The 18,122-nt window shown below is 48.9% G+C and overlaps 1 protein-coding gene across 18 annotated transcripts in view; it reads right to left on the reverse strand.

Moving 5' to 3' along the window:
- Nucleotides 1-18,122, reverse strand: part of AFDN (afadin, adherens junction formation factor) — a 2,152,715-nt gene that overhangs the window by 1,584,582 nt on the left and 550,011 nt on the right. For all 18 annotated transcript variants that reach the window (XM_086927064.1, XM_086927054.1, XM_086927053.1 and 15 more), the window contains one exon: nt 5,685-5,779. In XM_086927064.1, coding sequence (XP_086783190.1) covers nt 5,685-5,779 — 95 coding nt within the window. The remainder of the gene's footprint in view (nt 1-5,684; nt 5,780-18,122) is intronic.

The raw sequence follows: 18,122 nt of genomic DNA on the forward strand, positions 1-18,122 counted from the left end.
CCAGTGCGGCACCCAGGCGACATCACCTGGGTGCCGTCCAGAACTCTGCACGTTGTGCTGCCTTGGGACTATTCGCACAAAAGACAGCTTCTAACCATTGTTGCTTTTTGAGTTGAAAAATGTTTAAATGTTTTTAGTTTTTGTTCCGTTCATTATAGTTAAAAGTTAATAAAGTTTTATAATCTTACTTTGTTGGAGTGTTATCTATTTTTTTTAAAACGGGTGAATAGGGCCTTGAATCGGGTTATTGTCATGTGTGGGCTTTGGAAGTGTGCTGCTGCAGGATCGGACATTTCAAACTCAAATGCACGTTCTTTTTCTTACCTTTCCGAAGCATGGAGCGCAATAGCAGGCAGAGAAAGGGTGATGCACGTGTTGAACACTACCTGACCTGGCAAGTTGCTGGCAGTGCCCCCCCGCCCGCTCCTGAAAGAGGGCACACACACACCGCCGCCCCGAGTACTTCACAAATCTTTAAAAGACCATGCGCTTGTTCATGAGGCTTAAATGGTTTATCACCTCTTCTAGAACCCCTGCATCGACCCTCTGACGTTTCCTGGAAAAATTACCATGTAACACAATACCAAGCCCTGTCAGCTGAAACCCCCAAGGAATCGTGGGGCATATTATCAAGGGGGTTTATCTCCGCTTTTTTGGCTTTAAAAGCCATGAAAGCGGAGATAAAATTATCTCCCTATTACCAAGCTGTCGCTAACACCAGTTAGTGACAGCTAAAAGGAGATAGCGACCATCTTGGGCCCCGCTTTGCATGTCAGTGATACTTATCACTAATAACATGCAAAGTGGCGTGCCAAGATGTTAGCGACTGGAAACAGTCCCTAACATCGCTTTCTCCTATTACCAACTTTTGGAGATATTCGCGCTAAGCGCGAATATCTCCAAAATCTAACACCTGCCCTGAGCAGTTCTTAGCCATGTTATCCAATGGGAGGTGGATAACATGGCTAAGAGCATTTGCTCGATAATACATGAATATCGCTGACTTTTCTGCGATAATAGCAAGGTTTATCTGCGATAAAAATCGCCGATGTGCGGCGATAATTTTTGTCTCTAAACAAGTTAGAGACAAAAATTATCGCTAGTTGTTCGTAATATGCCCCCGGGTTTTTGCTTGCAGAAATCGGGAGGCGTGAGACTAGCACTGAAATCAGTAGTCACACGCCTGAATCGGGAGGGTTGGCATGTCTGAATTCTCTACAGCTGGGGCCATAAACTACATCCGCAGGGGTAGGTGATAGCCTGGGACCAGCCTGGCATCTAAAATGGCTGCCGTGCACGACAAAATTGTGGCATTGGAAAAAAGGCAAGATGGCGCAGCCGCTGGAAGAGATGTATCAACATATATCAGCCTCCTAAGCCACCCTCAGGAAACATAGGGGATTAGGATACGTCTCCCGCACCCCCTTATACCTAGTAATTTAATTAACGAAGCACAAAATGGCGAATTCCCGTTTCGCTACCAGTTTGCGGCCCAGTTCGCGGCCCGTGAAGCGCTTCTACCGTGAAAAATCATTTTTTTTTTTCCGCACGGGACCCTTTAATAACCCCAACAACATTCCTAGGGGGTCAAGAGGGTGATACCTTGCCCCCTTTCATTAAATTCCCCCTTCGTTTTTCACCTCTTCTTCTCTCTCGATCCTTCCGAGAGACAAGATGGCGGCCGCTCCGGACTGTTTAGAATGTTGACAGACACCGGAGAGCCAATCAGCTTTCTGCGCGCAAAGTTCCGAAACGCGAAAAGTAAGCGGACCGGATCGCTGCCCGGAGCGCTGTTACAGATATATATCTTGATTTAAACGTTAATTTCTCAAAATCCACTGAAGCACATATATTGAGACCTAGCAAAGGCACATCGGGCTAACAGTCCCTACAATTTTGCCAAGTTTCGTGCAAATCCATTCAGCCGTTCGAGCTAAAAGTGAGGCCAAAGGCCCTATGGAAATTAACATGGGGAAAACGCGTTTTGGGACCCCCCTTTTTTCTCGGCCCCCCCTTGATGAAACCCCCCCCAAATTTTCAAGGGCTGCTCAGAAACAAAATGTGCCATTTTCCTGAAAATTTCAGCCGATTCCGTCCACAAACGCCAAAGTTATTAGACATAGAATTTTCAAAAATCCCATAGGGAAAAAATCCTAACTATATATACCTACTGGCGATAGCCAGTAGGTAATATATATATATATATATATATATATATATATATATATATATATATATATATATATATAATATCTACCTTAGACTCTCCCGTCATTGAGATATTGTACGCCTCCATAAGGAAGTGGTCCCCTTTGGCCCTCCAACTTAATTCCTTAGCTCTTAATCATCATATCTGAGCATGTAATGGTAGAGCTCCCTCTGATAAAGTTGGGAAACAAACCTATAATAGAAATCACAGTACCAGTCTTATAGACTATATATTGCTATATGTAGGACTGAAGGGGCACCTTAACGACATGATAGCCACCAAGCACGCCAGTGACCACCATGTCCTAATACTGACCTTGATCCTCCTTGACTGTTAGGGGTTTGCCAGTTGTTCTGACCCCCTTGACAGCAGGTTACAACTAGCTTCCAATCGAAGCAGAGCAAAATGGTGCATTATGGCTGACTACCAAGAGCTGCTAGGCCCTGTGTACAACTTAGTTGAGTCAACCCTTGAAAAATTGCTTAACTTGGTCCTGTACCTCGCCTAGAGTGAGTCTGTACATAAGATGGGGAACTACATATACAGTGTTGTGATTACTGTCTTCCCTCTGGCGATAAATATCGCAAGATAAAGATAGTTTTCTGGAGAGTGGAGACATCGTAGCATCCTATCTGTGCCTGCACAAAGTCATCTTATGAAAGTGGCACATACAGAGTCATTTTATATGTATTTTTTTTGTATTTTTTCTTCATCTTACATTTTATTGTATTTCACTTAAGTATTCCAACAAGGTGGCGTGGCTTCGAGTGTCATGATGCTGGTCGCAATCTAAGAGTGCTCCAGACCTCTATGTCATACGCTCGCATCCCATTAACTCTCCAAGGGCAGAATTGTCATCAGAAAAACCTGAGCCAAAAATTAAACTGCTGAACAGAAAGCGGCCCTGAAAATCGGTCCGACAAATAGCAGAGAGGCCTGCTACGGCGGACCTGGGTGGTGAGGAGACAAGATGGTGGCATTGGAGCTGTGGGGATCACAGGACCAGGCAACTCAAGGCTGGTGTAGCCATGATCTGGAGGGGCTGCAGTGGTGAAGAGGACAAACCCGCATCCGGCCTGCGGACCTGCAGAACTGCGGCTTCCATCGAAGAGGCAGTGGACCCCCCTGGAGGCTTCTCATGCAGACCGCACTGATTGCAGGAGTGAGGCTGCACCCGTTTGGCTCACCAGACAACGTCCTAGCGGAGGGGACCACCACAGAGAGGCCACCAGGCAAGCAGGTGGCCCAGTGGCAGGGGAAGATGGCCGACACCACTCAGCAAAGTGATTGGGTCCCTCTCGCCCCATCCTTCCCCTCCCGCCCGATGAGGCGAAGGTGGTGTCGGCCCACGGCTCAGCAGGACTGTGACGGTGGTGACAGTGGCTGCCCCCTTTGGGCTTCTACATGATTCTCGCCTGGGTGGGAGACCGAAGCATGGCCTAGCAGAACCCCACCCTAAGGAAGCCCTGGCAGGGTGAGGACTACATATAAAGTTGGTTAGCCCGGTAAGTACCCCTGGCCACGAAGAGACTCTACCATGGCATGGCGGGGTTCCTTTCCCTTCCCCTGCATCCTCCTGCGCCTCACCAGCACAAGCCTCATCTAAGTAGACAACAATGGAGGCAAAGCAAGAGTAGCCGCCTTGTCCAGGACCCTCCAAGCTCCGGATGAGTGTCTGTTGGCCCGGTGCAAGACCCGAAGCAAGGTTAGTGATGCTGTGGCCCCTGGGGTTGTGAAACGTTGAGCGAGGCTGCGCAGTCGGCCTGCATATCGGCAGGACAGTGGAGGTAGTAGAAGATTCGACAGACCTCTCCCATGCAGCCACTGCGGCTTCAGGGGGTGATGCACAGCATCTAACTTGCCCAGCTGGCGGTGTCCCAATGAAGGGAGACAGTGCATAAAGACCACCGGCCATTATCTGCAATAGGGGCTGGAGCCCGACCCGACCTCCACATTTTCTAAAACTGTTGCGAGTGTTAAATTCCAACTTCTCCGCTAGGGTCCTCATAAATGGGCACTCTTGCGTTTTTTTCCCTATCAAAGGAGAAACGAGATCAAGATGCCCTCGTCTTCCCTTCTATTCTCTCTAGCAATAGAACCGTTCGCCAGACTTATTCGCCTGGATGCGCAAATACCAGGTTGGCAATGGCAGGGAGCCCATGACGATTGCGTCGCCATGTATGCCGATGACATTCTACTCTTCCTTGCAGACCCGGCATGCTCAGGCCCACGATGCCTCCGAATCCTTTGTTTATTCGGAGTGGCATCAGGCCTGCACCTGAACCCAACCAAATAAACTCTGGTGCCTCTTCCATGTGTCGCAAGAATATGTGGAATGTCAAACAAACATCTCCATACGACGCCACACTTTTAAATATCTGGGCGTCTGGGTTGGGCTCCTCCCAGAGCTTACCTTGTCACTCAATATTAATCCCCTCAAACAAAGACAAAAGACGACCCCCACAGATTGCAGTCCCTTCCCCTCAATCCCCTGGGGAAGATCGCCCTGTTTAAGATCATGGGACTTCCCCGGTTCTTATACATAATTTAGAACCTACCACTATATCTCCCCCGTAGATGGTTCAGTAAATTAGATAGTATGACCACAACATTTTTCTGGTGAAACTCGAGGCCACACATGGCCCTCGCCCAATGTCAGCCGGCCCCATATAACGGGGGCATGGGGATGACTAACCTTTTCCTATACTACCTCGCCACTCGCCTCCTTGTGATACACAACTGGTTGACTGGGGGATTGTCTGCCACAGCCTACTGGTTGGAGCTGGAGAGCCTTGGGTCCTCCCGGATGCAGGCGATCCTCTATGGGACGGCAGTCCCCCCACACACTTCCTGCAGTGACCCGGGTGGCCCTACTCGCCCGTCATTCCACGCTGCAACACACTCAATGGGAGTCTAAACTTACATTGCAGACACCCCTGTGGCATGGCACCTGGCTCAGATAGGTGGGGTTGCTGGGAGGCATTTCGGAAGTGGGACTTGATTGGGATCACGCACCTACAGGCACCACCTTTCCAGAATTCAGCCCGCTAGAGGCTAAAATCCTTACTCCTTAATCTATCGTTCTTTTGCTAGCCAAGTCACCCCAGTCTGGACCCAGCCATATGCAAATCAGTCTTGACCCAGTTACCCATGGGAACAGTCCATCCCGAACTGCCAGGCCAGTTGCTTCCAAGACTGGAAACAAGCACCCTGGGACCTGTTTCAACTGTGCTGTTGTGAGCTAAACATTACAGCTTGTTTTACCTTCAACTTGTGCCTACCACCTTCCTTCTGAAAAAATGTACACACTAAATTCATTCGTTTTTTTAAGCTATTTATATACACACTGTATAACCATGTATCCAACAAAAAGGACCCCTCCACAGGACTAGATCTGACAGAATACTGACGGATATCTGAACCAACCAAATAATGAAACCGCTTAGTCTGCTCAAAAAAATATTAATACACTCACCTGAATGGTGCTCTCATCCATCTTGTCTGTTCCAACCTGAGTGACGCTTAACTGCAGCCGATAAAGCTTTGGTTTATCTCTAGAATCAGAGCCATCTAAGGAAAGCAAAATTAACAAAACGTTATTATTTACTATCCGATATTCCCTGGCATGGCTATTTCCAATGTTTATCTATATTTTAAAAAGACATTACTAAAAGTAAATTAACGTTTTCATTCTGTTTTTAGTGCTGACAGCGAGTATAACCAAAATTCAATAAAAGTAGTGTGTTGGCTGTGGATATCAAGTCAAGTCAAGTCAAGTCAAATAGGCTTTATTTCGACATAAAAATATCTTTAAAAGCATACATACATAATGAATTCATTAAAACATTGCTAGGTTTAAAAACATTAAAAAGCCCTTAATATACTAAGACTCGGTGTTGATTCTGCCATTTCTGAAGGGGAAGTTAATTTAAATTAGCTAAAAAAGAAATAGGACTGAGACAGACCATATATTAAAATCATAATTAAACAATTTGCCTAAGTCTTTTTGACCGTATTCGCCATGCCCAACCTAGGTACATTGAGGTGGCGCATGCGAAGAATGAACGAGTGTCTGTAAGTAAAATTCGTAGTGCCACATTACAATGTCTGGTCCCCAAGGTGAGGCACATTGGTTTTATCCATTTCACACGAGGAACCTTATAGGCAGGGCACTCGAATAACAGATGGGGGACAGATTCACGACGCTGAGGGCAAAATGGGCACCATGGCGCAGTCTGGTATGGAATTTTCCAGTGGCATGTGAGCTCCATGACTGGGAGAAGACCTATTCTAAATTTAAAATACAGGGACCTATCCCATGGAGCAGTAATAATGTCCAGGTACAGTTCTCTGATGGGGACATCTTTAGACTCCAAGAAGTTTCTGGTGGACTTACAGGTCGTTGAGGAAGAGTTTCTTTTACTTGCCACCCATGACCAATAAAGTTGTTTTAGCTTAGATTTAGGCGGGGCTGACTGTTGGTGCCATGCTTCTTCCAGACCCAGATTGGCAAGTAGAGCCTTAATGTCCCTTAGCCATTTTATTTTGCCCAACTAGTGGAATTGATTATCTCCCGTAGGCCATCCGCATAGCTTGAGAGCTCTGGCACTCTCCAAATGCGGGCCCACAGTAGCAGGGGGCGTAATTTTGCTTGATCTTCAATCGCCCGGCAGCCCATATCCAGTTGCAAGGGTAGAATGAGGACAGAAGGGCCGAGAGACATTAGGCTTCTTCTTGTGGATATCAAATCTGAAAGAAACTGCACAGGAGATTTACATTTTTGTCAGACACAAAACATACAAATTAGAAATGCATATGCCCTCTTATATTAGACTCTTGTATAGAATGTACAGTTACTTTTAACTATTAAAGCAAATTAGTTTCGTTTTTGCAATGATACTGTATTATGGTCTGGCATGGTTCAGCATCCAGAAAGGCATAACAATTTTACATTTCCTGGAGATTAAACATGTTTGCTGCTGAGAGAACCATGCAGCCTTTTAATGTGGAGAAGTGTGGCTTAATGGTTAGAGCGGCAGACCCTGATGCAGAGGTTTGGCCCGGACCAGGGTTCAATTCCCGCCTCGGCAGGTCTTGGGCTCAGTTTCCCCGGACCTGAAATTCTCGCCTCGGTGCCTATTCTAATCATGGGTCCCACTTTGCAACTCTGGCAATAGTTTACTTAATCTCCACAACGGCCCCAACAGCGCTAGGATGCCTGGCCTCCACCTTGGGGGTGCCCAGGAGTGGGCACTTCACAGGGAAAGGCCAGGAAGGGTTCCACAGCTGTATGTGCACAGCGCCTTGAGACCAATTTTTACTAGTAATGGGATGTGGACCCAGGAGGTAACAAATGTTAGAGCCAAAATGGCCAAAAATGTCTACTGAGTTTTTAAATTTGCTGTTAAACTTGGGGATCGCCGAATTTGCGACATGTTGCACATTTACAAATCTAGATGCACTTCGATAGTATTATATGGAGCAGGTGTCTGGGGCCATTACTGTCATGTAGATTTACAAACAGAGGAAAATAAGTTTCTCAAAAAATTACTCTGTTTACCCATGCCATCCTCCTCCGAACTAAAACACAATGAAGTGGGGCTGGAACATTTGATGGATTTAATTGGGCTAAGACCGTTGTTGGTATGGAGATCTATTTGGCTGAAGGAAGAAACTATCTTTAACAGAAGTATTATTAATGATTGCCTTCGCCTAGACAAAGATCCCATGGCTCAAATATGTAGTGTCAACTTTCAAGGACATATTTAATATAAATATTATGTTAAACCCCAGCAGTGCAACTGTTATCCCCAAAAAGGAAAGAAAACATTTTTTTGAGGAAGAAAGCTTATGATTGTCAAAATCTGAGTGGGCAGTTAACTACTTACAAGTTTTACACATCATATGTGGATACTGAGGGCTTCCAACAATACCCAAGCACGGTAACTAGAACCTCACATCGATTTGTTCTCACAAGAATGAGACTAGGTATTGTTCATCATCTGGTTGCATTCCCATGTATCAAAAAGTACCCTGCTGCCCCATGTCCATGTGACGGTGTCACAAAACAGAGCACATTGCACTTTCTCTTAATATGTAATTTATATGTGCACCTCCGTATAGCTTTCCTTAAACCTCTGTTCAAAAAGCACAGCACTTTAACTGTGAATGCTGCTATGAGTCTGGTATTTTTACTACAAGATCCAGATATTTGTTTTTTTACGGCAACCTATATTTTAAGATCGATGGCTGCTTGGAAGAGTATGTTATTTTAATATTAATTGCAATGACATGTCTGTTGCCAATTCGCTGTTATGAACTGTATATGTTTTAATGCTTTTTTTAATGTGCTTTTATGATTGTTTTACAATAATTGAATAAAGCTTACTGAAATGAAAAAATGAACAAAATGATCTTTGCAATCGGGCATTCTGAATCTAATGGTATTTTTTTTATTTGGCTATTAAGTAGGCCATAAAAATGGCGTAGAGAATTACATGAGGGTCGAGGCAACTCGTCTTGCAACCTGTAAGACGATGGGGACAAAATGTACAAAAAATGGGTAGTTAAAGTACGAAAGCAAATGTATGGAAGAACATGAAGGAAAAGAAAACCTTGCCTTAAACAGGTTAAGGTGTCCATGCATGGTAAGGTAGAGGCTGTAGTTTCTGACCACTTGCTTATCCATCTGCCTGCAGGCACTGAATGGATTTCACTTAGCAGCCACACTGGCCAAGCATCAGAGTACTGCTGCAGAACTGTTGTGGTACACAGAAAATCTTGCCTTCAGCAAAGAGCATCTGAGAAGTCCAGACTGCACGTAAGGTGTAACTAACTCTATTGCTCTCATTTCCAAAACTTAAATTTCCAAAACAAAAAAGGGGGAAGATAGCGAGCACAGAAGAATGAAAAGGGAGCCAGAGTAAGCATTAACCTCTCACCCATCACACAAAGGTTTCTCTGTGGAGAACATTCCTTCGAAGTGCATTTGCATGTTGTTTAACAATGGAGATAGTCCTTTCTTCTTCTTTTGCCCAAAAAGAGCTCCAGAACAAGAGAAAACTTTGAATATCTTCTACCATGTTACACTAATAGATCTACGCTGTAAATTTCACCTGTTGATGAAACCACATCATCTCAGCACTGAGCTAGACTGGTTATTAAATAGCGCATAGGGCCCTGAGCCATGCACTGCATGTTCAAAAATATTGTTCTAAGAATCTGGACAGCATTTCCAGAAATGCCACAAGTCAAAAGAAAGACTGAGATGAGCATTCTCCCTAGAAACATACAGTCTTCACAAAGAGAAAAGACAATCAGTCCTTATGCCCCTGGGTCGCACATGTGAAGCAACAAATGACTGATCAGCCAAATGAAAAGAGACAAGTTCATCAGAAAGGGTCTTCTGCTTTGTATCGATGTCCCTCCTTACTATAAGATAGGAATGGGACTCCTTTCAAACCTTAGTCATGAGCTCAAAACATCGAGATGCACCGATATCCATGTTTTGACCCGTGCAAACAAGGGGAAAATACGATATGGAAACATCCACCACAGAAATTGAAGAACCCTCCTCCTACCTGTCCCAAATTATTTTAAAGCCATCAAGTTAAAAATAATAATAATAATTGTTGGGCTTGGCCCTTTTTGCAGGGTCATACTTGAACTTTTTGCCGACATCATGGTACTTTTTCTGACCTGGTGTTGGTGGATTTAGGACTCTGGGCACTATCATTGCTGTCTAGTGTAAAGTGCATGTGCTCTCTATGATAAACATGGTAAGATTGGTCTACACCGGTTTGGCGTATTTAATTTACCTATCAGTCCCTTGTAAAGTGGTATCTCCTATACCCGGGGCCAGTAAATTAAATGCTACTGGTGGGCTTGCAGCGCTGCTTGCACCACCCACCAAAGTAGCCTTTCAAACCTGTGTCAGGCCTCTGCGCACGCAGTTTACTGCCGCTGTGACGTGGCACATAAAGTGGTTGCCACGTCCCTAACTCCCCTTTTACTATATATAAGAAACCCCTAAGGTAGGCCCTAGCCAGCCCTATGGGCGGGGTGCACTGTAGGTAAAAGGTAGGAAATGTGCCTTAACTGTGTGGCATGTCCTGGTAGTGACGAACAGCCATTTTGATTTCTCACTACTGTGAGGCTGCCCTCTCATAGGAATGCATTGGGGATTCCCTGATACCATGTTCAGTGGTAATTCCTGGCATGAGAGGAGTAGAGTGGTCAAGTTTGGTATGTTTGGAATAGTGGTAATAAATGCTGCGTAATGGCGTACGCAGATTTATCATCACTATTTTAGAAATGCCACTTGTAGAAGTGGGCATTTTTAGGTGTATTTGTGCCTGCCTGATGTGTATGTCATGACCGGCTCTGGAGGACAGGGGCTGGGGAGGTGCAGTGGCTCCAGAGGGGCTGGGTGAGTCAGCACTAGGCTGAATAGGCCAATCTGCATTTGGAGTAATGGGAGGAGTAGCACCTGGACCTGAACAGGACTGTGCCTGCCTTACACAATGCTGGCTCTGCACCCCTGTGGTGTGTCTGCGGCCAGAGCCTACACTAACAAAAGAGGTTTTTGTGCACTGTATATAAAATGCTTAAGGCCCCCCCAGAACTGGTTTGGACCGGGCACAGAGCCCGGTGCCAGGGGAAGAACAAAGGCACTATGTGGTATAAATATTGGTGCTGTGACCCCATGGGTCTAGTACCTGCTTGGAGCTGAAGGACTGCTGTGCGTTCGGAGGAACCGCCGCTGGGCCCAGCTGTTGTCTCCTTGAGGTCCCTATGTGCTGGGCCTGCCTGTGCCCAGCTCTGCCCTAGGGAACTTTGGACTTAGCGCTTCGTGAGCGCTACATCTTTATTGCCTGAGGGAGGCTTCAACCTTGCATGTGAAGGAGTGCTCTTGTATGAGGCAGAGCTGGTGGCCTACCCAGTGCAGGGTAGCGTGTGCCTGGTTTTTGAGCCCAAGGAGTGTGCTTCATCTGCCAAGGTGCAGTGGGCGCAGGGGCCAGATAGCGGCAAAATCGACTGAGACATTCGCTCCGTGAATTGCAGCGTCCAGGAAGCCAGGTGGCTGTTGTCTGGTAGTGGGCGGGGCCGTTGCTGTGTGCAGCAACCCAACAGGGGAGATCCAGGAGAGGCGGCCGGAAGTCAGGCAGAGTCCACATCTGGTTGTAGGGGGGATCCAGTGGTCGAGAAGAGCCGATCCTGTTGTGGGTGAGACCGGCGGTAAGAGGAGACGGAGCCTCGCAGGCAGACCGGACAAGAAGAGAAGGACCGGAGCCTTCCGGGCTCCCTTCTGCTTTTATTTTCAGCACCTCTGGTCCAGGCAGCACTCTACCCGGCAGCTCCGCCTGTTGTTGCACGTCCGCAGTCCTTTCTCCAGCAGAGTTCGAGCCTTGCGCCTGCCTCAGCTTCAGGTTATTGGGGATTTTACTTGTGTTATTCACATTACTGTTTGTTAGCGCTCCTAGCGCTTCTGCCATTGTCAGTCATATTCTGTGTGTGGCGCATTACTGTATTAAGATCTCGTAGCGCCTCTGCCTCGGTATTCTTTCCCGCCGACGCTCCTGCTCTGTTACCGCCCACCCCCTCTGACCCAGCCCCTCTCCCGCCTCCACCTCTACTCCCGCTCCCCATCCCCTACATAATGGCGACCGCTGCACAGTCGTGCAGCGGACGCACGCAGAGGGCGCGCTGCTGGTGTGCCAAGGCGCGCCAGCCAAGCGAGATCGCGAGACAGCTTACGAAGGAGAACCCCGTATCGACTGCCGGTTCCTCTGCAGATTTCAAGTATCGCAGAGCTCCTGCCTCCACGAATGTAGACCTGCCGAGTCTGGAACAATTTTCCAACAAGTCCAGCAGGTCCAATACTATTCTGTTGCAAAAAATCGGCATACACGTACAAGAAATCCCAATTGTTTCACGTCGGGTGGCTCAATTCCTTTACACGAGAAGATTTTGGTCCAGAAGAGAGCTCTTATACCGAGGAGAGTTCAAAACACGTAGACCTTTGTTTAGCCATAAGAATGTTACATGCAAGCTTTAATTCAGCAGTGACAAAAAACTTTTGTTATTGACTGTTCTATGGCTTTGTTCTGAAGAGAATATTCAAAAATGCTAAACTTTATTTGTATTGTAAATAGCAAGCTACAATTGAGAGAGTGTATGAGTGTGGTAGTGGTGTTTAAAACGTCTTGGAGTCTTTGGAAGTTGAGTGAAAGAGCTTGGGAGTTCAAATGGCGAACTGTAAATTTGTGTATGTGTATGTTTTAATATGATATTTGTGTTGCAATTGATAAAATGTAAATGCATTTGTAAAACATTTTTAAAATTCTTTTGTTGCAGAATAAGAAAAAATTAAAAAGTGATTAACTCGGACAGAACTAGTAGTCTTTAGCCTATGTTGTTGAAGTCTTCCACATGGTGACATTGTTTATGAATAGAAAAAACAGTATTGGCATCTTGTTAGTTTAAATATAAGGGCGTGCCTAACGCAAGCCCATCTGCGCCTGTCCACGACCAGCGCCAGGGACCCTGGCTCTCCTGGCCCACACCGACTTGGCCACCCTCCACGCTGACAAACCCGGGGGCCACACCGACTGCGTAAGAGTCGCGCCCAACACAACCCATGGGCAGTTCTCGTGCGGACACTGCCGAAGATCTTTTACCATCGACATCAGAGGGCCGCAGACTGAGCAACCACCTGAAACCCTGACTTGCATCCTTTTCAACGTGCGCTCCCTACACCGAAACGCTGTAGAGATCGGGGACCTGATCGACACCCTCTCGCCCGACGACGCATTTGTCACGGAAACTTGGACCAACGCCGGCCCGACATCGCCACAGCTATCCCGGATGGCTACAAGATCCAGAGAAAGGACCGCCCACACCGCCCGGAAGGAGGACTCGCCATCGCACACAAGATCCCCCTCCAACTCTCCACATCCAGCACGAGCGACCCTCACTCCAACACAGAACACCTCCCTTCCAGATCCAGACCAACCCTAGGACCACACTATGCGGCACCTTCATCTACAGACTGCCTGGTCCCCGCGCCCAGCCCACAACCACCATCGCCAAGCTCGCCGCATCCCACACCATCACTTCCAGACTACATCCTGCTTGGGGACCTGAACTTCCACCTTGAAAACAGCCAGGACCGCGACTCCACCACACTCCGAGAACCTCGCCATCCGAGGACTAAAACAGCTCATAAGTACCCCCAACCACAAATCAGGCCACACCCTCGACCCCATCTTCGCAGGAGGATCCAACATCTGGTTCAGCCACACAGCCCAGCACCCTCTGGACGGACCACCACTGCGTACATTTCACTTTCAACACCACCTCTGCACCCAAGACCGCCCCTCACCGGCCGCGACGGAACTGGAGTAAGGTCAACGAGGAGCACCTAAATGCTATCCTCCTCCAAGACCCCCCATAGCCACGACCGACACCAACTCTGCAGCCAGGGAATTCCACCACTGGGTCTCCTGCTGTACCGACAAGCTAACATCCCTCCGCCGCACCGCCAATCAACGCCCGCTGAGGGCCACCTGGTTCACCACCGAACTCCAAGAAGCCAGACGTTCCTGCAGACGCTTGGAGAAAACCTGGAGGAACCAGAATACCACGGAAGCTTGGAACAACCACAAGAGCCCCCCTAAGGACTACCACCAGCAGATAAGGGTCACCAAAATGACCTTCATCAGAGACAAAGTCATGACCAACGCACCCAACGTCAAGGAATGGTTCAACGTCATTCAGCAGTTTGCAAAACCCACCAGTGAATCCTCTGACATCCCACCCTCCTAGGAACTCTGCAACAAACTCAGCTCCTACTTCCACCTGAAGATCAAGGCCCTCTACGGCAACTTCAGCGACCAAGTAGAAAACAGCACCACGCCACCCACCACTGCCGAGAAGCTAACCATCACCGCCTGGGCCCCGCATCCGTCGAGCTCATCTCCTCAACCATGAATAAGACGCACTCAGGAGCCCCAATGGACCCTGCCCCACTCACATCTTCCACAGGGCCGTTGTGGTCATCGCACCCGAACTAGGACGAAGAATCAACGGCTCCCTCATATCCGGCATCTACCTAGATGACTGGAACCGTGCAGAGGTGAAACCCCTCCTCAAGAAACCAACGGCTGACCCAACTGACCTGAAGAACTACCGGCCCATCTCTCTCCTCCCCTTCTCAGCCAAGGTCACTGAAAGACTAGTAAACGCCCAGGTGACCACCTTCATCGAAGAAAACTGCATACTAGGATCTTCCCAGTCCGGCTTCTGCAGCAACCACAGCACCTAGACCGCCCTCCTCGCAGCCACCGACGACATCCGCATGCTGCTAGCACAAGGACACACCGCGGACCTTATCCTCCTAGACCTCTCCACAGCCTTCGACACCGTCTCATATTGCACACTAGCCACCAGATTCCACAACGCAGAAATACAGGGATTCGCCCTCGACTGGATCCAATCCTTCCTCCAGCAGAACCAGAGGATCAGACTCCCCCTCCCCCCTTCCCCCTTCCTCTCCGACCCCACTGACATCATCTGCGGAGTACCCCAAGGATCTTCACTAAGCTGGATGCTCTTCAACATCTACATGGCCCCCCTCGGCGCCATCGTCAGACAGCACGGGCTTAGCATCACATCCTACGCAGACGACACCCAACTCATCCTCTCCCTCACCAAGAACCTCGAAGTCACCAGACTCGGCTTCCAGGAAGGTATGAGAAACGTAGCAACCTGGATGAAGGACAGCTGCCTAAAACTCAACTCCGAGAAGGCAGAGGTCCTCATCCTCGGACCCTGCATCTCTGCCTGGTGGCCGTCCGCCCTCGGGAGCCCACCCACCCCGGCGGACCACGCTCGGAACCTCAGCATAATCCTCGACTCCTCCCTATCCATGAACCGCCAGATCAACGCCGTCGTATCCACCAGTTTCAACTGCCTCCGCATCCTCCGTAAGATCTTCAAATGGATCCCCACGACTGCAGAAAGACCGTCACCCACGCACTCATTACCAGCAGACTGGACTACGGCAACACCCTCTACGCCAGAATCAACAAAACGCTTTTACGCAAACTCCAAATTATCCTGAACACCGCAGGCAGGCTCGTCCTAGGGACACCGCGTCACGAACATATGACCCAACACCTCCGAAGCCTCCACTGGCTCCCCATCGAGAAGAGGATCACCTTCAAACTCCTCACCCACACCTACAAATCCCTCAACAACAGCGGACCCAAATACCTCAACGACTGAGTATGGTTCCACGTACCGAAGAGAAACCTCTGCTCTGCCGACTTTGCCCTGGCAGGGTCCCCCGCATCCGCAGAAGCAGAGCCAGCGGGAGAGCTTTCTCCTACATCGCAGTCAAAACCTGGAAGGAGCTCCCGGTCAACATCAGACGCTCCCCAACCCTCCACACGTTCAGGAAGGACCTCAAAACCTGGCTCTTTGACTGACCCTGGGCTGTATCTCCCCCCCCCCCCCCCCCCCAAGCGCCTTGAGACCCTCATGGTTGAGTAGCCCGCTTTATAAGCCAGTGATTGATTGATTGATTAACTCTGTTGCCATGACTAGAGTGGTGGTTTCTGCCTGGTTTAGGCGCATGCCCTAGCCAACCAGAAATCCCATGTCTAACAAAAATGATTTCAAAGTTGTAAGTTGTCCTTGTTTTGAGGACACCAGAGCGCCTGACTCCAAGATAGCTGCAGTATTGTGAGGCTCGTTTGACAGGGCAGACAATCCATCATCTGCTTTATTTGGGCCCCCTTTAAAGGCTGAGTGGATAGCCCATCATAAAGCAGAGTAATAGCAGTTGACCTGCAATGCAGCCTTTTGAGAGTGTCTGGCCGGTGATAACATATTGCAAATTCGTCCTGCTTCGCATGGCAGGTCTTAACTTACCAGCTCAATAGCGACCTGCCGCTGGAACTTGGTGGTGCCCGACCGCTTGTAGACCCTTGCAGCCTGTACGGGACGGAGTGTGAAAGTGGTATGGCCAGGCCCTGTAGCTGCTTTCTAACAGCTGTCTCCGACACCCGCAACAGTGAGTAGGGACCTGGGTGGCGAAATTGGTACCATTTAGTCTGGTGCTCCGCTGCCATTGAAAGGGGGGTGCGCTTGCCCGGGCAGGATTTAACTGCAGTCGGCCATATTGCTGTGCCCTGGCTCAGTTTGTGGTGTGGGGCAGGTGGGCCTCACATCATCAACACTTACTGGCTGCAGTGGGATGCTATTGGCTCCTGCTAGGAGTGGACCCGATAACCAAGTGGCGTGACCAGACCGACTCATGTGTAGCTGTGCCTGGGGTGTGCACAGGTGGGGTGGTTGACTGATTTCGGCCCAGTGTGTCTCTACGTCGGCCCCTACATTCCACATGTCCTTGTGGCAGTTACTAGCGGGCCTCCCCCACTTCCTTGTTTCCTGGGCTGCATCTAAGGGACCTGTGCAAGACCTTGTGAGTACACTATCGAGAAATGCGACCTGCAGCAATCCACAATGGAGTTTAACGCTAAGAGCTTCTTAAAACCACTGTCTCAATCTAAGGGAGAGACAGCTCAGCTGGATATGGCGTCTATAGAGGACTCAGATGTCAAGGTGCTTCTTCTGACCATGTAGAAGAGCTTGCCTTTCACTGATACAGAGATTGATTCCCTAACTAATTTGGTGAACTAGATGAGAACAGCCCTGGATAACCAGAGGCATCTGTCAACTGCAGAGACACATATCTCTGCACTTGACTGGAGGGCAGTTCTTCCCATACAAATGAGATCATCTGTGTGAGCGAAAGGTTGTTGCAGGCGGTTGTGGGGCGAGTGAAAGCGGTGAGCGTACGCGGTTTAAGAGGGGCTCTAGTAGGAGGAACCTGCCCATTACTCCAGAGGGGGACGTCTTCCGCCCAACAGCTCACCGCACGGGACTCGGGAGACCAGGAGTCCGTGCGTGCCTGCAGCTGCAAGGAGCCCTGCCCACCCGCACACCGGGGCTTCAAAACTCCTTGCTGGACCCACTGCCGCGGATCCCGCTACGCATGTTGTGCCTCTCATAAACGGAGCAGCTGCTGCTGTCCCTGGAGGGGCTCTAGGAGGAGGAACCTGCCCATCACTCCTGAGGGGGGACGTCTTCTGCCCAACAGCTCGCCGCACGGGACTCGGGAGACCAGGAGTCTGTGCGTGCCTGCAGCTGCAAGGAGCCCCGCCCACCCACACACCGGAAGACATAGCTACTTCCTACTCCCGCAGCGCAGGACCGCGCGTAGATCAGCGCCGGGCTAAGCCCGGGCAAAGGGCGGGCCCTCTGTGGCCCTTAGAGGACCGAGAAGGACGGGACGGACCACCCCCCTTGCCTCCACCAGAAAGAGGGTAAAAACATTCACCTACTAACTCTTACCTACTATTTATCTTACATACAAGGTACTTTTTGTCATCCGTTTGAGCAATACTATTAACTGATTGATCATTCTCCTGTAATCACGATGACACGAAAGGGGGCATTCAATAAAGCTATCCCACATAGGGGCTCGCCAAAAGGGACACAAGACTTACAAGGAATTAAGCCCACTCAGCAATCTCCCTTAAATCCTGGGGTAAATGAACCTATACAGTCACCCGAGTGCATAACTACAAATCATCCACGCGTATCTGTCTTTGACTATGGGAAAAGCTTAACAGGGCTAGACGAACTAAACAGTCTGTGTGGAACTAAGTACACTTCAGCGGCAAGCTGCCCTGAATACATCATAACCCCAACTGGCTCACAAAAGTTGAATAACAGTCCGTACTAAAGACACCAAATTAACCCAGCAGACGCCCAGAGCACTGTAACAGCACGGCCCCCACCTGGTAAAAGGAAGTGCGAGACAGACAAACAAAATGGGAATCAA

This window comes from Lissotriton vulgaris, chromosome 6 (genome assembly GCF_964263255.1).
Source record: "Lissotriton vulgaris chromosome 6, aLisVul1.2, whole genome shotgun sequence".
Lineage (NCBI taxonomy): Eukaryota > Metazoa > Chordata > Amphibia > Caudata > Salamandridae > Lissotriton > Lissotriton vulgaris.